At 46.5% G+C, this 19,646-nt stretch overlaps 1 protein-coding gene across 8 annotated transcripts; it reads left to right on the top strand.

Moving 5' to 3' along the window:
* Window positions 1-4,308: 4,308 nt before the first annotated feature.
* Window positions 4,309-15,909, top strand: RAB19 (RAB19, member RAS oncogene family). Of its 8 annotated transcripts, none has more exons than XM_058724094.1 (7): window positions 4,309-4,557; window positions 4,660-4,872; window positions 5,225-5,296; window positions 5,798-5,856; window positions 6,473-6,696; window positions 10,058-10,241; window positions 14,841-15,909. In XM_058724094.1, the coding sequence occupies exons 5-7, from the start codon at window positions 6,496-6,498 to the stop codon at window positions 15,104-15,106; spliced, it is 651 nt and encodes a 216-aa protein (XP_058580077.1). In that variant the 5' UTR covers window positions 4,309-4,557; window positions 4,660-4,872; window positions 5,225-5,296; window positions 5,798-5,856; window positions 6,473-6,495; the 3' UTR covers window positions 15,107-15,909. The 8 variants fall into 8 exon arrangements, with proteins under 8 accessions (XP_058580077.1, XP_058580076.1, XP_058580078.1 ...); XM_058724093.1 differs by having other exon boundaries at window positions 5,081-5,296; XM_058724095.1 differs by lacking the exon at window positions 5,798-5,856.
* Window positions 15,910-19,646: the final 3,737 nt, after the last annotated feature.

Genomic DNA, 19,646 nt, shown 5'->3' with positions numbered 1-19,646 from the left:
GGGGGGCATGCTGGGAGTTGTAGTCCGACCGCGCGCCGCTTCACCTGCCGGACTCCTAGGTGACAGCGGCAGGGAGAGGGAAGGCTGGGGCCTCGGTGAACCTGGCTGTTGGGCTGGGGGACGGATGACGGCCAGGAGTGTCAGCTGGAAAAAGACAGTGAGAGATAATATATAATGATCTGGGCAGAATTGCTATATAGGGCATCTTTTTTTTCCAGAAAAGCTTTATTCTGTTCTTTGTTTTTATAGAAAGTAACATGCTGCTAAGTTTGCTACTGACCAGGCATCAGGGCGTAAGCTTTAGACTTTTTTTTTTTTTTAATTTTTTTTTTTTTTTTACATTTTATTTATTTTTGAGAAACAGAGTGAGACAACGCGTGAGCGGGGGAGGGGCAGAGAGAGAAGGAGACAGAATCTGAAGCAGGCTCCAGGCTCTGAGCAAGCAGTCGGCACAGAGCCTGACGCGGGGCTTGAACCCACAAACTGTGAGATCATGACCTGAGCCGAAGTCGGATGCTCAACTGACTGAGCCACCCAGGCGCCCCTTTAGACTTTTATTTAAATTAATTAAACGCAGTGACCCATGCAGGCAGGGCCATTAATCTGCCTCTGCCATTCACCTTCTGCACTCCACCCCACCCACCCAAACAAGTAAATGAGTGTTAAGATCCTGACAGCCTCAAGCCAAAATTAAAGGCCTTAAAAGGAGGCAGGACTTGGAAGTGGAACCTTCTAGTCTCCTGGGCTCTTTCACCTGTTGGGGAAATATAATTTTTTTTTTTTAATCTCCCAACCAAGAAAATTTCTCTACAAAGATAGAGAAAGAAAAGTTTTACTATTGGATAAACATTAAACCAGAATGTGAGGCTCATCATGATCTAACAGATTGCAAAGACAGAAAGGAATCTCCCGCATATACAGCCAAGCAGATACAACCCCTTACATGCATGTTCTCAAATAAGCAATCACTAGCCCTCAACTGAGAAGACCGGGACAGGAGCTTTTGTCACGTACAGTTGGTCCAAACTTTATCATGGCAACTGGGGAGACTGCCTGAATTGGCTTATCCAAAGGAGAAACAGACTTCTCATACCTCTAGGACAAGAGATAGTGTTGCAAATTGGAGGAAGACACCCACAGAAGTTAGGCTTTTAGCCTCCCAGAAACTAGGAAACTGGAGGACTATCGCCCTGGATGTTTGTATTTCAAGATGGCTCCCGGGTCCTGGAAAGTTTCCTGATATGAGGCTGGCAAGAGGTTATTTAGCCATTATGAACGGCTATACATCTATTTGAAAAGGACAAAGGGCAGGGTGGAGGTGGGAGTTCTTATTTCCAAGGGAGACTTAAACCTCTTATTTTTAACTTGTATTTGCCTTTACAACAAGGCAGTTGTAGTTCTGTTCCCAGTCATCTGAGAGTGTGGCTGGGAAAATGTGATATCAGGGTGAGCAAAAACAAATTGCCCCAACATTTCACTTTTATTTTTAAAAATATTTTGTGGAGGGGCTCCTGGCTGGCTCAGTTGGTGGAGTGTTCAACTCTTGATCCCGGGGTTGTGAGTTTGAGCCCTACGTTGGGTGTAGAGATCACTTAAAAATAAAATCTTGGGGGCGCCTGGGTGGCGCAGTCGATTAAGCGTCCGACTTCAGCCAGGTCACGATCTCGCGGTCCGTGGGTTCGAGCCCCGCGTCAGGCTCTGGGCTGATGGCTCGGAACCTGGAGCCTGTTTCCGATTCTGTGTCTCCCTCTCTCTCTGCCCCTCCCCCGTTCATGCTCTGTCTCTCTCTGTCCCAAAAATAAATTTTAAAAAATGTTGAAAAAAATAAAATAAAATCTTGGAGTGCCTGGGTGACTCAGTCGGTTAAGTAACTGACTTTGGCTCAGGTCATGATCTCACAGTTTGTGGGTTCGAGCCCCGCATCACATTCTGTGCTGACAGCTCAGAGCTTGGAGCCTGTTTCACATTCTGTGCCTCCCTCTCTCTCTCTGTCCCTCCCCCACTCACCTCTGCCTGTCGGTCTCTCCCTCTCAAAAATAAATAAACATTGAAAAAAGTTTAAATAAAATAAAATCTTAAGGGGCACCTGGCTGGCTCAGTTGGAAGAGCATGTGACTCTTGATCTTGGGGGCATGAGTTTGAGCCCCGTGTTGGGTGTAGAGATAAATAAAAAATTGTTGTTAATCTTTAAAAAAAGAAACACACACACACACACACACACACACAGGGGAACATTATTCAGCCTTTAAAAGGAATGAAATTCTGACACACGCTACAACATAGATTGTGTCCGTGGGATAGAGACACATTGAAATAAGCCAGTCACAAAAGGACAGTGTATGATTCTGTTTACATGAAGTGCCTAGAGTAATCAACATGATAGGGAGAGAAAGCAGAATAGTGGTTACCAGAGACCAAGGGGGAAGAGAAATGGGAGTTAATGTTTAAGGGGCAGTTTCAGCTGGGGATGATGCAAAAGTTCTGGAGATGGATAGTAGTCAGGGTTGCACAATTTGAATAAGAAGAAACCATTTTGACATCTAACCTCATTGACATGAACATCAAACAGGTTTTATTTCCTGCCTTCTGCCTGTACACGGTGGTGAATCTTGACGGATATTTCATTTTCAATTCACAGACATATGACAGTGGCTCTCAAAGTGACAATGTGCCGCAGCAGCTGGCAGTATCCTTTGTTTTCTTGCTCTGTCTGCCAGCATTGGGTGTATCTTACTCAAAAAGAGAGGTTCCTGAAAAGTGATGTGTAAATGGAATACGGGGTAAGATAAATTATAATTTAAAGGTTTCCTGAAGGAATCATAGAAAGAAATGTTCTTGGAGAGTGAATAAATTGTCCTCTATTCCAGTGCTTCTCAATCTTTTTAGGCCTCAACCCACAGTAAGAAATACATTTTATGGGGGTGCCTGGGTGGCTTAGTCGGTTAAGCGTCTGACTTCGGCTCAGGTCATGATCTCACAGTTTGTGGGTTTAAGCGCCATGTCAGGCTCCATGCTGACAGCTCAGAGCCTGGAGCCGGTTTCAGATTCTGTGTCATTCTCTCTCTTTCTCCCTCTGCCCCTATCTCTCTCTCTCTCTCTCTCTCTCTCTCTCTCCCTCTCTCTCTCCCTCTCAAAAATAAATAAAAGCATTTAAAAATTTTTTTAAAAAAAGAAAATATGTTTAAAAAAAAAGAAATACATTTTACGTCAGCCCAGCACACACATGCATGTATTCAACTGGTCCATACATTGCACAAAACAGTACTTAGCCTGACTGCATGACTGCACGAGATATATTCTGAAATTTTGTCCTAGGTTCCTCTGTGAAAATGCTGGGTGCAATCCACAAAAATTGATTTCATGACTCATTGATAGGTCTCAGCCCCCAGTTTGAAAACACTACACCAGTTTAAATATTTTATCAATCTGGATGTTTCCGTTTTGCACAGTGTAGCTTCACTGCCGACGCCTTGCATTCTGCATCGTGGAGAAAATCTAGCGCCTAAGATCTGAGAGACAGTGACGTTTCCAGACACTGTGAGGGGGAAAAAGTGAGGAAAGCTCACCTCAGCTTTCTGCTTCTACTGCCAGCAGGAGACTGATAAACTCTAGCTTTTCTCAGACCTAGAAATTAACCTTTGTTCTGTGGTGGATTTTTTGAGAGAGAGGAAACAAATGTTTGTTTGTTTCAGCCCTTTCTTCCCGTGCAAATTCAAAGTTGTTTCGGTTTTTGAATCTTTTTGGACCACCTTCTTTCTTTTTTTTTTTTTTTAATTTTTTTTCAACGTTTTTTATTTATTTTTGGGACAGAGAGAGACAGAGCATGAACGGGGGAGGGGCAGAGAGAGAGGGAGACACAGAATCGGAAACAGGCTCCAGGCTCCGAGCCATCAGCCCAGAGCCTGACGCGGGGCTCGAACTCACGGACCGCGAGATTGTGACCTGGCTGAAGTCGGACGCTTAACCGACTGCGCCACCCAGGCGCCCCATGGACCACCTTCTTTCTCTCCATTGCTCCTCAGAAAGTTATTCAAGTCCACAAAACAATCAGATGACTCAAGATCCAGGTCTGTATTCTCCTTGACATTGCCGTTCTCTCCCCCGGCCGCCCCCCGCCCCCCCCGCCCCCCCCGCCCCCGGCAAAACAAGGGACCCAAGGGAAAGTGGGGGACGAGGGCTGCAAAAGAGAAGGGGAGTGGAAAGAAGGGACGGGCGGCTGAACAGGTAGTGGCTGAGTGAACCGGCTCGTCCTTCCCGTTTGGCTTGGCTAGGTGACTGGGTGACGGGGGTTGGCCGGGAAGGCTGACTTGGCGCGGGGTGTGCTGGCCGGCGCCTCGCCTTTGCCTTTGCGCTTTGTACCCAACGGCGCGCGCGAGCGGCCGCGCTCAGGTGCGGTGGGAGGGTCTGCGCTCTCCTTTCACTTTCTCCGGTCGCCAAAGCGGACACCTGGGGACGGAACCACAGCTCCCACCAGGCCAGCGAGGCAGGAGGACCGAAAAGGAAAGCTCGGAGAAGAAGTGAACGTTACCCGCTAGCAGAGGTGAGAGAGCGAGCCAGGTAAGCAACAGGTGGACCAGGAAGGCGAGGGTTACAGGATGCGGGATGAAGGGCACCCGCGGGGGCGGGGGGCGCCGCTCATTCCTCCTTGCCGCGCCGCAGGCTTAGGTGAAGAGGGCTTCTGTGGAAACCCTGAGGACTCACTTGGGCAAGGGGGCCGTGGAAGCAAGATTCCAGCTCAAGTGACAGGGATAGGACACCGGAAGTAGAACGGCCTCATTTGAAAAGCCAGAAGGAACAAAGAAAGTGGTTTCATCGTGGCTTTTGTCTGCTGGATCATTTAGCCATAGGCGACTTCAGAGGTGTCCAAGAGAGGTATGGGATCCTTCTTCATCCATTTAAAGCTCAGGGTTTTCACAGGCAGGTGATGAATCTGTGTGCTTTTCAGTTTCTGTGATGATACAGACTTGTCCTTTTCGGACTTTAGAGAAAACCCGAAACTAAAACGGGAAGAAATGGAGAAGGGTGCTATAAGGCAGGAACAGTCTGAAGCCAGTCAAATCTAATCGCCAAATGATATCAGGTTTCGTGTATTTTTACGACACGTTGGAGGAGGAGGAGACCCAACACAGCACCATGTGAAGCACAGTTGAAAGGCCCAGGGATATTTGCCTTGAGGGGATGTGCTTGCTGCTTCAAATATCTGACGGGCTGTCATGTGGAATAGGAATCTGCCAAGTCCGGGCACGGCACGAGGGTCAACAGATGGAAACTCCAGAGAGATAGAATTCAACCCCATGTAAGTTAGAGCTGGGCATGCCAAATGGGCTTTTTCAGGAAGCAGTGCGTTCCTGGGGATCAAAGATATGAAAGCAGAGGTGGATACTGAAGCAGAAATGCTGAAGTGGGAATCAAGTTTCAGGGGAGGGATTGTGTTGATCAGCACTTCCCAAACCAGACGGTCATCAGAATCACCTGGGGAGTGTTTGCCTGTGTGTGTGTGTGTGTGTGTGTGTGTGTGTGTGTGTGCGTGTGTGCGCGCGCGTGTGCGCACACATGTGTGCAGGTGTTCAACTATATTTAGCAGATCTGGGATGGGCTCCAGGAATATATATTTTTAATTATCTCCTCCAGATAGTTCTGCCATAATCAATTACTTAGGGAGCCACTGTCATTAGAAACTTTATTTTTTCCAGTCTATGGTAAAATCTGCTCTAAACACTTGAAAACCATAGTTTTCATTTGGGTTTTGTTTTTTTTTTTAAGTTTATTTATTAAATAATCTCTTACTCCAACACAGGGCTTGAACTCACGACCCTGAGATCAAGAGTTGCAGGCTCTACCAACTGCGCCAGCCAGGTGCCCTGCATACTTCTCATTTTGAGACAGTCCCAAAGTCTTAATTTCCTGGTCAAGGAAACCAGAAGAAAAGGCCATGTCACTCTTCCCCAAACTGACTTCCTGTCAGATCTTGTCTGCCCTTGTTGCTGGTTGCCTGGACGTTGAGTCTCCCATAGCTGGGAGTTTTGCTCCCCATGCAAAGTGGAGATAGGATGACGTCCAGGCATGTCCTCCAGCTGACGAGTGGCAGGTAGAGCACTCCCGTAGGCAGCTCCTCTGCCATCGTCCTGCCCTGGGCACTTGACGGAGTGTGAGGCACTTCGCCTCAGTGACTAAGGTTTCAGTCAATCCTGTCAGCTGAGAGTGTTGCTTATGTGCTGGGCCCAACAGACAATGGCAGTCAAATCTCTACATTCTAAAGTAATGTCAACCCACCGAGGGCAGGTGTGGGCTTGTGGGGATAGCTCCCTTGTACCTGACCAGCAACTAATGTCCTTCTCCCACAAGAATGCTAGTGCCACGAAAGCAAGAACCTCCCTTTCTCTTGTGCCATCCTGCATCCCCAGTCCCCGGCTCCTGACAGAACAGTGCCTAGCTCACTAAAGAGAGACTGAATCCCTACTTTTCTTCCTAGGTCCGTTCTAGGTGGCAACAGCCATGCAATTCTCCAGCTCGTCCAGGGCAGCAGATGAGAATTTTGACTATTTGTTCAAGATTATCCTCATTGGGGATTCCAATGTGGGGAAGACGTGCGTGGTGCAGCATTTCAAATCTGGGGTCTACACGGAGACGCAGCAGAACACGATTGGGGTGGATTTCACTGTGCGCTCCCTTGAGATCGATGGCAAGAAAGTGAAGGTCAGAAGGGCATGGGGTTGCCGCCACCTCTTTTGGCTAGAGTTCCTAACACTGAAACACATGCCTGAGGAATGAAAGACTTAAATATAAAACATGAAATCGTAAGAGTACCAGAAAAAAACCACATCGGAATATTTATTATTGTGGAATGGGGAAATCAACCTTTTTTTTCCTTAGAGAGAGAGAGCACGTATGAGCAGGGGAGAGGGGCAGAAGGAAAGAGAGATCATCATAAGCAGGCTCCACACTGAGCATAGAGCCCAATGCAGGGCTCGATCCCATGCCCCTGGGATCATGACGTGAGCCGAAACCAAGACTCTGACCCTCAAACGACTGAGCCACCCAAGCGCCCTGGAAATCAACCCTTTAAGACAAGAACCCAGAACTCATGAAGGAAAAGACTGCTTAATCAGAAATATCCAAAGGACAAATTTATACATCTCTATGTAATGATATAAAGGTCAAATTGCTGAGTGTGGAGTCAGTTTAAGATTCTCTCTCTCGGGGCGCCTGGGTGGCTCAGTCGGTTGAGCGCCGACTTCGTCTCAGGTCACGATCTTGCGGTCCGTGAGTTTGAGCCCTGCATCGGGCCCCTGTGCTGACAGCTCAGAGCCCGGAGCCTGTTTCAATTCTGTGTCTCCCTCTCTCTGACCCTCCCCATTCATGCTCTGTCTCTCTCTGTCTCAAAAATAAATAAACGTTAAAAAAAAAAAATTTTTTTTAATTAAAAAAAAAAAAGATTCTCTCTCTCTCTCCTTTTGCCCCTCCCCACACTCTCTCTCTAAAATAAAACATTTTTTTTTTTTTAGAAACAGACTCTTTTTTTTTTTTAATTTTTTTTTTAACGTTTATTTATTTTTGAGACAGAGAGAGACAAAGCATGAACGGGGGAGGGTCAGAGAGAGGGAGACACAGAATCTGAAACAGGCTCCAGGCTCTGAGCTGTCAGCACAGAGCCCGACGTGGGGCTCGAACTCCCGGAGGGCGAGATCATGACCAGAGCCGAAGTCGGCCGCTTAACCGACTGAGCCACCCAGGCGCCCCTAAAACATTTTTTTTTAAATAGTAAAAATAAAGGCCAAATTTCTACATCCACAAAAATACCGTAAACAAGAGATGCATAACAAACTGGAAAGAAATATTTACAAATATGGGACTGACAAAGGGCTAATTTCCTTCATGTGAAAACAGAGTCCCAATAAATATCTAAGAAAAAGACCGACAACTAAATATAAAAAGTAGGCAATCCACAGACTGGACACAAATGCCATTTCATAAATTCAATAATAACTAGCTTGGGGGCGCCTGGGTGGCTCAGTCGGTTAAGCATCCAACTTCGGCTCAGGTCACGATCTCGCAGTCCGCGAGTTCGAGCCCCGCGTCGGGCCCTGGGCTGATGGCTCGGAGCCTGGAGCTTGCTTCCGATTCTGTGTCTCCCTCTCTCTCTGCCCCTCCCCCGTTCATGCTGTGTCTCTCTCTGTCTCAAAAATAAATAAACGTTAAAAAAAAGAATAATAAATTAAAAAAAATAAAATAAAATAAAAATAATAATAACCAGCTTGGAAATTCCTTACTCATAATTTAAAAAGTGAAAATTAGAATAACAGTGAGATACTACCTTTTGCCCATTTGATTAGAAAAGATCAGAGAGTGTTGGTGACAATGTAAAGCATGATCTTGTTTGGGATCTTGATTAAACAAAAACAGTAAAAAGACATTTTGGAGACAATCGGGAAAATTGTAATGTGGTCAGGTATCAGATAATACCAAAGGGTTATTGAAAAGTTGACCTGCAGCGATTGTGGCATTATGCTCGCATAAGAAAATGTCCACTTTTTAAAATGTTTAATTATTTGTGTGTGTGTGTGTGTGTGTGTGTGTGTGTGTGTGTGTGAGTGTGAGTGTGTGACAGAGAGAGAGAGAGAGAGAAAGAAAGGGAGAGCAAATGAGGGGGGAGGGAGGGGTGGAGGGAGAGGGAGACAGAGAATCCCAAGCAGGTTCCATGCTGTTAGCACAGAGCCCTACGCAGGGCCCAAGCTCATGAAACGTGACATCATGACCTGAGCTGAAATCAAGAGTCAGACGCTTAACCAACTGAACCACCCAGGCACCCCGAAAATGTCCACTTTTGACACAAATGAAATGACATGAAGTCTGGGATTCACATTAAAAGAATACCACAAAGAAATCAACAGAAGGAGCTAGATGGAGCAAGAATGGTGAGATCTTGCTAATTACTGAGTGTGGATGATGGCTATATGAAGGTTCTTTGTTTTATTCTCTCTAGTTTGGGGTATGTTTGCAAACTTTCTTTAAAAAAAAACATTTTAGGGGCGCCTGGGTGGCTCGGTCGGTTAAGCTTCCGACTTCGGCTCAGGTCACCATCTCGTGGTCCGTGAGTTCGAGCCCCGCGTCAGGCTCTGTGCTGACTGCTCAGAGCCTGGAGCCTGTTTCCGATTCTGTGTCTCCCTCTCTCTCTGCCCCTCCCCTGTTCATGCTCTGTCTCTCTCTGTCTCAAGGATAAATAAACGTTAAAAAAAAAAACAAAAAAAAAACATTTTATAGGGGTGCCTGGCTGGCTCAGTCAGTAAAGCACGTGACGCTTGATCTCAGGGTCATGAGTTCAAGCCCCACATTGGGTGTAGAGCTTACTTAATGAAAAAAAAAATTAATTAAATAATATATTTTCTAAATAGTGTGAGTGAACAAACAGGTACACCCAGACACTGGGAGGGTGTACCCAATGGGTGCCCCTGCTTGGGATGATAATTGCAAAGGTATTATTATAAGGATAGTCTTAAATGTCAACAGCTGAGTGGTCCTTTAAAATCAGAACAGTCTGGTGTGCCTGGATGGCTCAGTTAAGTGTCCAGCTCTTGATTTCGGCTCAGGTTCATGAGTTTGAGAGCACAGAGCCTCCTTGGGATTCTCTCTCTTCTTCTCTCTCTGCCTCTCCCCTGCTCACTCTCTCTTAAAATAAACTTTTTAAAAAATAAATAAAATCAGACCAGTTCAGCCAGTGCCATCACCTTGAATGATATCACCGAGCAGTTTCAAAAGATAAACTCCAAAATCTAGAGGAAGGGAGAACGGAGGTAAAAAGGTCAAGGACACGAAACCCAAAATATTGGATCCACCTCTCCGACTGAGCGTCCCGTAGATGGTGACTCCCAAACCCGAAAGCCCATCCAAAATGCTCTGGGAGTGAACGGAAACACGGATTCCTAGGCCCCAGACCTACCGAATTTGAATATCTCGAAGTGAGACCCAGAAAACTCCCTTGTTCAGACAGCTCAGGTGAACAAGTTCCCATAAAGCATGAGAACTCCTGACGTGGACCCCCTTCTCTGCCCTCCTCCAGATGCAAGTGTGGGACACAGCAGGCCAGGAGCGCTTCCGGACCATCACGCAAAGCTACTACCGCAGCGCCCACGCGGCCATCATCGCCTACGACCTCACCCGACGCTCCACCTTTGAGTCTGTTCCTCACTGGATCCACGAGATAGAAAAATATGGCGCGGCGAACTTGGTCATTATGCTGATTGGTATGCTGTTTTCAAAGCATTTAGCTTTTCGTTCCTGGCCCCCTCTCCTGATGCTCAGCTTTTTGGGTGTTTCTGATGGGAATGGCACATGAAATCATAAGACTGCCGGCGGTGGAAGGACCTCAGAGTGTTTGGCCTGGAAATTCCCATCAGATTCACCCGAGAATGGGGTGAATGAGGTTGGCGGGATGGGATGTGAATTTGCTAATAATACAGATTCCAAGGCCCCCACCCTAGAGTGTCTCATTCTGGAGACCTGGGATGGGGCCCCGGCTTCTAGAGAAGCCATACCCTTCATACCGATTTGATGCGAACGTGTGTAGACCACACAGAAAATACTCTATAGTCTGAGGTTCATAATAGCAGATGGCTCCAGATCCCCAAGGAAGCCACTCAGATGCACGTGACTGACTGCACCCAGGAATAACTCCTAACAGCTGCTAAGATCCTAACAAATCCTAGCAACAAACCTCCATCAGAATTAACAGGGATACAAGGGGCAGACCAGACTCCCAGCTTAGGAATGGCCACTCCTACAACATCCCTTGGTGAGAGCCACCAAGGGGCTCTCGTATCTTTCTTCTAGAAGCAGAGCTGTGCCCTGACCTTAAACCTCACTAGCAGGTGCTTGGGTGGCTCAGTTGGTTAAGTGTCCAACTTCGGCTCGGGTCATGATCTTACGGTTCATGGGTTCAAGCCCTGCTGTGCCGAAAGCTCAGAACCTGAAGCCTGCTTCGGATTCTCTATCTCCCTCTCTCTCTGCCCCTCCTCCAATCATGTTCTATGTCTGTCTCTCTCTCTCTCAAAAATGAGTAAATGTTAAAAAAAAAAAAAAAAAAGAGGTGAGCTGAGATCAAGAGTCAGACCCTTAACTGACTAGGCCACCCAGGTGCCCCTAGACATTCTTAATTTCAATATATTTCAATCCATCAATCTTTTCCTTAATGATTGTTTCCTTTTATCCTATTTAGGAAATCCCGTAATCAAAGTCATCAAGATATTCTGTCTTTTGAAATAAGTTGTCTGTCTGCCTTCCTTCCTTTCTTCCTTCTTCTCTTTCTCTTTCAACTTATTGTGGCTTTTACATTTAGATCTAATGTAACATCATTAGATCTAACCAACATCAGAACTGATGTTGATCTATTTGTTGGTATGGACCACAAATTTGTAATTTTTCATGTACAGATCCAATTGCCCCAGTGCTATTTACTAAAAAAGGCAGCCTTTCCCACTGCTCTGATACCATCTTTCTGTAAAGGGTGCATATATCAGTGCACCCTTGTTTTTGAGCTTTTTATTCCACTCTATTGATCTATTTCATGCATGCTCTTGTGGGGCAAAGTGCCTTAGACATTACAGTGGCTTGTGGCCCTCCAAAGGGCTAGATGTACCATGTATCTGTGGTACTAAATTTTCATGGGATCTATATACAAATGTTCGTAACAGCTCTATTCATAATTAACCAAAAACTAGAATCTACTCCATTTCTTCAAATGGGTGGATGGTTAAACTCTGGTCCATTTATACCGTGAACTGTCACTCTGCAGTAAAAGGGATAAATTACCAATACATCCTGGGATGGAACTCAAGGGAATTATGCTGAGTGAAAAAAAGGCAATCTCTAAAGGTGATATCCTGGGGCACCTGGGTGGCTCAGTCGGTTGGGCGTCCGACTTCAGCTCAGGTCATGATCTCACAGCTCGTGAGTTCGAGCCCCGCATCAGGCTCTGTGCCAACAACTCAGAGCCTGGAGCCTGTTTCAGATTCTGTGTCTCCCTCTCTCTCTGCCCCTCCCCTGCTCATGCTTCTCTCTGTCTCAAAAATAAATAAAAACATCAAAAAAATATTTTGTTTTAAAAATAAAGGTGATATCCTGTATGATGTCGTCTATATAATAGTCCTGAAATAACAAAATTGTGGAGATGAAAAACAGATCAGTGGTTACCAGGGGTTGGGGGTTAGCTGTGATGGGAGGTTATAAAGTGGTGGCATGAAGGAGCACTTTGTGTGATGGAACCACTCTGTTATCTTGGCTGCGGTGGTGGATATATGTGGTGAAATTGCCTGTAATTATACATGCACGTGCACAAAGGAGGGTACCATATAACTGGTGAAATCTGAGTAAGCTCTGTGGGTTGCACCAATGTTAACTTCCTGATTTTGAGGTTGTGCTACAGTTACGCAAGAGGTTACCCATGGGGAAACTGGGTGAGAGGTACGCTGGACCTCCCTGAAGGACCTCCTTCAACAGCCTGCAAGTCTAAGTGCACGTGGGTGGCTCAGTCAGTTAACATCAGACTCTGGAGCTCTACACTTACATTGCGATCTCACCGTTTGTGAGACTGAGCCCCAACTTGGGCCCCGGGCTCACAGCATGGAGCCTGCTTGGGATTCTCTGTCTCCCTCTCTCTCTGCCCCTCCCCTGCATTCTCTCTCTCAAAATAAGTAAACATTAAAAAAGAAAGAAAGAAAGAAAGAAACAAACAAACCAGGGGCACCTGAGTGGCTCAGTCACTTAAGCCTCAGACTTTGGCTCAGGTCATGATCTAGCAGTTCATGAGTTCAGGCCCCCCATCACTCTCTGTGCTGACAGCTCAGAGCCTGGAGCCTGCTTCAGATACTGTGTCTCCCTCTTTCTCTGACCCTCCCTTGCTCACATCCTGGCTCTCTCTCAAAAATAAATAAACATTAAAAAAATTAAAAACAAACCAATCTGTGAGCCTATAATTGTTTCAAAATTAAAAGTTTTAGGGGCTCCCGGGTAGCTTAAGTGCCTGACTTTGGCCCAGGTCATGATCTCATGGTTCGTGAGTTCCAGTCCCGCGTCCGGCTCTGTGCTGACAGCTCAGAGCCTGGTGCCTGCTTCGGATTCTGTGTCTCCCTCTCTCTCTGCCCTTCCCCGCTTGTGCTCTCAGTCTCTCTCTCTCTCTCTGTCTCTCTCTCTCAAAAATGAATAAACATTAAAAAAAACAATTAAAGGTGTAAAGGCTTTCATGGTGGGGAGGGGTAATTACGAGAAGAAAGGGTCTAAAAGGGCTCCTTTATGGGAAAAAAACAGGTTGAAAAACATTAATCTAGCCTGTCTTAATTACGGCAGCTTTGTAAGAAATCCTTGTGTCTGTTAGAACAAATCCTTTAGGAAGACAATTTTACCTTGTGATTCCTGCCTCAGAGAAATCAAAGTCCAATGACTGGATGGATATAGGGGCTGAAGTAGAGAAGCCAAAGAGATGGGTCACTCTTCCTTCTATGAGCAGTCCCGGGCCATGCTTGCAAAACCCCTTGCTGAACTCTCTGGGGTAATAGGGAATGTTCCACATCCTGAGAGGAAGGGTGCTTACAGAGCATATACGTTTGTCAAAACTCATGAACTGCACAGTTCAAGTCCGCATCTTGTTGTATGTAAGTTATAGCTAAATCCCGCATTGTTCATTCCACACCTTCAATCCAGCAAATCCTAATTCACAGTCTCCTCAGCTAAACCAGGGCCATCCAACAGCACCCGACACTTTGTGGTCTGGAAAAGAGAGCGGAAAGAGAACCAAGATTTGGGGCACCTGGGTGACTCAGTGGGTTAAGTGTCTGACTTCGGCTCGGCTCACGATCTTATGGTTTGTGAGTTTGAGCCCTGCATTGGGATTGCTGCTGTCAGTGCAGAGTGAGCTTCAGGTCCTCTGTTCCCCCTTCCGCCCCCCCCCCCCAACTCTCTCTCTCTCTCAAAAATAAATAAACATTAAAAAAAAAAAAAAAAAAAAAAAGGAGGGCGCCTGGGTGGCTCAGTTAAGCATCCGACTTCGGCTCAGGTCACGATCTCGTGGTCCGTGAGTTTGAGCCCCGCGTCAGGCTCTGTGTTGACAGCTCAGAGCCTGAAGCCTGTTTCAGATTCTGTGTCTCCCTGTCTCTCTGACCCTCCCCTGTTCATGCTGTCTCTCCTTGTCTCAAAAATAAATAAATATTAAAAAAAAAAAAAAGGAAAAAAGATTTGGAGGAAGAAGAGAGAAGGCTGAGGACTCCCTCTGGCACAGTCTTTACCTTGTTTAGACTTTGAAGGAAAGACAGTCCCTCCCTAGAGCACACAGCCTTCATCTGTCCCTGCCAATAAACACAACCCTCCAGCCCCTTTCTCACAGCTCCTGAAGATCTTGACAGCGAATGAAGACAGTGGCTCTTTCCATACATTGATGGTTTCATTTTCAGTAAATCTGCCCACAATTGCTGTCTATGAATGTATGCACGCGTGCATATTGCCGAACTAAATGTTTCTCTTTTTTTTTTTTTAAATTTTTTTTTTCAACGTTTTTTATTTATTTTTGGGACAGAGAGAGACAGAGCATGAACGGGGGAGGGGCAGAGAGAGAGGGAGACACAGAATTGGAAACAGGCTCCAGGCTCCGAGCCATCAGCCCAGAGCCCGACGCGGGGCTCGAACTCACGGACCGCGAGATCGTGACCTGGCTGAAGTCGGACGCTTAACCGACTGCGCCACCCAGGCGCCCCTAAATGTTTCTCTTAAGGTTCATTAAGACGCGCGCGCGCCCGCACACACACAAACAGATTCAGTTCCTCAGTGGAATATTTGTTTATCTCTCTCATCCCCAGGGAACAAGTGTGACATGTGGGAAAAACGGCATGTCCTGTTTGAAGATGCCTGCACGCTGGCTGAGAAACACGGCCTCCTTGCTGTTCTGGAAACATCTGCTAAGGAGTCTAAGAACATAGACGAGGTCTTCGTGCTGATGGCCAGGGAGCTGATTGCCCGCAACAGCCTGCACTTGCTTGGTGAGAGCCCCCTGAACAACCTGGCCATGGGTTCCAGGCCGGTTCTTATGGCCCAGGGGCCAAAGGAGAAGACCTGCATGTGCTGAATATGCCCTCGAGGCCAGCTGCACCCACCGGTCGCCTGATGTCAGAAACCAAAGTTGGCCGGATATCCTGTTGTCGGCCCAGAGCATCTCAGACCAAAGCACAGACTTGCCTCTGGCCCTAACCCCGCCCCCTGGATGGGGAGCACCGTTGCCTTGATTCACACCTGAGGCCAGAACTGCGGACTCTGAGGAAGAGGACACCACTGTTTCTTTGGATTCCGCCTAGGGCTTAAGGCACAGGGGTAGGAGGACACAGTCTGCTCTTTTGCAGCCTTCCATTTTCTGTCTCCCCAACCCTTCAACGGCTTTCTACTGAATTCTGCTTCTCACTCAAAGAAGAGGGTAGTGAAGGAAAGAAGAAAGGAGGCATATCAAGAGAGGGAGAGGATGTTTAGAACATTCCAGGGCAGTTTACAGCAGCTCTGGCAAGGGAGGATGGAAAAAACCCTGCAGTGATAAACCAGAATGCTGCTGACATTCACATCTCAGGTCTTTAGCTTGGGGGGCAAAGCCTTTGACATAAAGACCATCAACAAACACTGTTTTGCCGAATGGTCAAGTGCCATGTGACGGAGACAGAATTGGATCTCACTTTATCCTAGTTAGATTGCTTTGACCACCCTCCTAGAATGCGGGAGATGCCTACAGTTTCCTTTCTAAAATACTGGATAAAAACTCACTTCTGAATTGCAATTAAATGGGTTCATAGATGAATTTCAAGACAAAAGTCACCTCACTGTGTGGCCCCTGTGCATGCCCCGGACCCTCCAACACCTGTGAGAAATAAACATCCTTTTTTCGAAGTCCCCTGATGGTTGTTGCTGAGGCAATCATAATGGTCTTGTAATCCTAAGAACCACAGGGCTGGTCCAGCTACCACGTGGCTCTGAACAAGGAAAGGTCTGTGGTGGCTCACCTTGGCACTAATCACAGGCCGAGACCAACAAAGAACAGATAGCCACTATCCGGGTACTGGGTACTGGAGATGTGGCTAATCTGAATTTGAGATGATCTCTACGTATGAAATACACACCAGATTTTGAAGACTTAGTACTAAGAGAGTATAAAGTATCTTATAACAATTTTATATGATTATATCTTGAAATGGTATTTTAGATATACTAGGTTAAATAAGTATATTATTAATGTTTCACTTTTTTTTTTTTTTTTTACTTTTTAAATATGGCTACTAGAGGAGCGCCTGGGTGGCTCAGTCAGTTAAGTGTCCGACTTCAGCTCAGGTCATGATCTTGCAGTTCATGAGTTTGAGCCCCGCGTAGAGCCCTATGCTGTCAGCGCAGAGCCCGCTTCAGATCCTCTGCCCACCCCTCTCTCTACCCCTCCCCTGCTCACATTCTCTCTTTCTCTCTCTCTCAAAAATAAACAAACATTAAGAAAAAAATAAATGTGGCTACTAGAAAAATTTAAATTACGTAAGTGGCTCACACCATACATCGATTGGACGGTACAATAAAGCAATGCTTCTCAAAGTGTAGTTCACCAACCAGACATAGGAGAGGAGCCAGGGGATGCCTGTTACAGATTCCTGAGGCACATGACTGACTTGTGGAATCAGAATCTGTTCAGGAATCCACATTCACCCAAGCTTGCTGGCTGATTCCCATGCTGAAACTTTTGAACTGCTACTTTACAGAGGTTGGTGGGGGGGGGGGGGGGGAGGGTTAGGAGGAAGATCATAGAGAATTAATCACATTTTAATTCATTTCAATATATATTTGTTGCTGAAAAAAACCACCCACCTTTAGGAAACATGAAGGAAACCTAGTTAAATGCCAGAGAGAATAAATGCATCCACGCAGATTAACCTGTTTCATCTGTGTTTTATTGTTCTAAGTGAAGGGGTAGGCACAGCAGAATCTCAGGACTAGATCTGTACCAAGCCACTGCATGGTTTTGCGAGGAGGCAAGAAACGGTTGTTAAGAAAGGTGAAGAAAACTGAGTAGATCAGGGGAGGGAGTGAGCAAAGACGAAAGAGGCTGAGCATGAAGTCTCACACAAATTTCCCATTTCATTGCCTGTCAATCTCACTACTCTCACGACCTCATCTGCTTCTCGGGCTATGCGCTCTGGGGATTATAGGGAATGAAAATATTCCTACCGACAGGGTGCACATGTGAGAACAAAGCCACCTGAACACCAGCGACCTGTAATTAGCCAGCCCAGGCTTCGATCGAAATTATAGTGCTTCAAACAGAAACCCCCCAGTCCACTTGAAAGGGACTTGGAAGGGTGACGGGAGTGGAGCAGCGTCACTGAACGTGGGTGTGCGAAGGTCCGCTCTGAAGAGACGCACAGGCTTTTCTGGAGCACAGCCCAGCGTCCTAACTGGCACGGTGAGGCCAGTGCAGGCAGGTTCCCCTGCACAGCCGTGGTCACAGAGGGCTGTGTGGCACTGAATCCTGGTATTTTTCTCACGTCTCCCTAACCGTACAGTTGGTAATAAGTGAGTTATATGAAATCAGGTTCTAAAAGGGACATTTCGGAAGAATGAAAAGATTACAAATGTCTCCATATGTTGTCTGCCAATGTTAAGTACATTTCCATATGTGAAGAAATCTTTCAGTTAATATTTCATTGTTCATAGATGGCTCCTGACTCTCTTCCCCATTCTGTTACTGAAAAGGTCCATTAGTTATAAGAGGAATATTACTATAATAGCATTAATAATAGCAAACACATATAGCAATTACTATGTGCGCAGCGCTGTACCGTACTGACTCAGTGAATCCTGTCTACTCTCTTTTGAAGTGGGTGCTATTATTTATTCTTTTTTTTTTTCAAGTTTTTATTTTTGAGACACAGCCCAAGCAAGGGAGGAGCACAGAGAGAGGGAGACACAGAATTGGAAGCAGGCTCCAGGCTCTGAGCTGTCAGTAGAAAGCCTGACGCAGAGCCCAAACTCACAAGAGATCACAACCTGAGCCGAAGTTGGTCGCCTGACTGAGCCAATAGGCGCCCCTAATTCTTATTTTAAAATGAGGGTATGGGGGCGCCTGGGTGGCGCAGTCGGTTAAGCGTCCGACTTCAGCCAGGTCACGATCTCGCGGTCTGTGAGTTCGAGCCCCGCGTCAGGCTCTGGGCTGATGGCTCGGAGCCTGGAGCCTGTTTCCGATTCTGTGCCTCCCTCTCTCTCTGCCCCTCCCCCGTTCATGCTCTGTCTCTCTCTGTCCCAAAAATAAATAAAAAACATTGAAAAAAAATTAAAAAAAAAAAATAAAATGAGGGTATGAAACAGAGAGAGATTAAGTTCACACAGCTTATAAGTGCCAGAGCCAAGGGGCGCCTGGGTGGCGCAGTCGGTTAAAGCGTCCGACTTCAGCCAGGTCACGATCTCGCGGTCCGTGAGTTCGAGCCCCGCGTCAGGCTCTGGGCTGATGGCTCGGAGCCTGGAGCCTGTTTCCACTTCTGTGCCTCCCTCTCTCTCTGCCCCTCCCCCGTTCATGCTCTGTCTCTCTCTGTCCCAAAAATAAATAAAAAACGTTGAAAAAAAAAAAATTAAAAAAAAAAAAAATAAGTGCCAGAGCCATGACTCAAACACAATCTGGTTCCAGAGCCCACTCTTAGCATTAGGCTCTACTCCCTCCCAGATAATGACCAGTATCAGATTTGGCTCTGTCATATTAACCTGTCACATTTTAATCACACACACACACACACACACACACACACACACACACACACACACAAATACGCTCATCCCAAGATATACTCTCAAATGTATATTTCAGGGGCACCTGGATGGCTCAGGTCATGATCTTGCAGTTTGTGGGTTTGAGCCCCGTGTCAAGCTCTGTGCTGACAGCTCAGAGCCTGGAGCTGCTTCAGTTTGTGTCTCCCTGTCTCTCTGTCCCTCCTCCACTCATGCTCTCTCAAAAATAAACATTAAGAACAACTTTTTTTAAGGTACACTTCAATATCCTTCCAAGTCAAGTCATGTAGCTTTCTCTGTACAAGAAGCTGGAGGCTGGAAGGAGGCAGTGGGGGAGGGAGCAGGGGTGGAGAAAGGTGGCTGGTTGGGTGGGTTAGGCTCGGCCTATCTAACCACAGGGGAATTATGTAGGAGCAGGGCCTGAGTTATGCCAGCTCCAGCCTGAGTCCACCTCCTCTTGAACAGGGATGATGTGGAAACTCCACTTTGCTTATATGCAAGGTCATTTGGGCGACCCAAGGCCAACTAGGCTGAGTCCTACCTCAGCACAAGGGTTAGATTGCGGGCATGAAGAAGCAAGCACACATCAATGCTCCCTGCCTGTTGTCTGATGGAGAAGAGGCTCTGGGGACTCATATCATCAAAGACAAGATTAGTGCTTGCTTCAATTTTTCATATTTTAAAAATTATGTATTTTGAGAGGGGGTGAGGGGCAGAGAGGAGAGGATCTGAAGTAGGCTCTGTTGACGGCAGAGGGCTTGACACGGGACTCAAACTCATGAACCGTTAAGATCATGACCTGAGCCAAAGTTGGATGCTTAACCAACTGAACCACCCAGGGACCGCTCTAATGCAGTATTTTTATCTTT

This window comes from Neofelis nebulosa, chromosome 4 (genome assembly GCF_028018385.1).
Source record: "Neofelis nebulosa isolate mNeoNeb1 chromosome 4, mNeoNeb1.pri, whole genome shotgun sequence".
Taxonomy (NCBI): Eukaryota; Metazoa; Chordata; class Mammalia; order Carnivora; family Felidae; genus Neofelis; species Neofelis nebulosa.
This window is presented reverse-complemented; position numbering and strand designations above follow the sequence as displayed.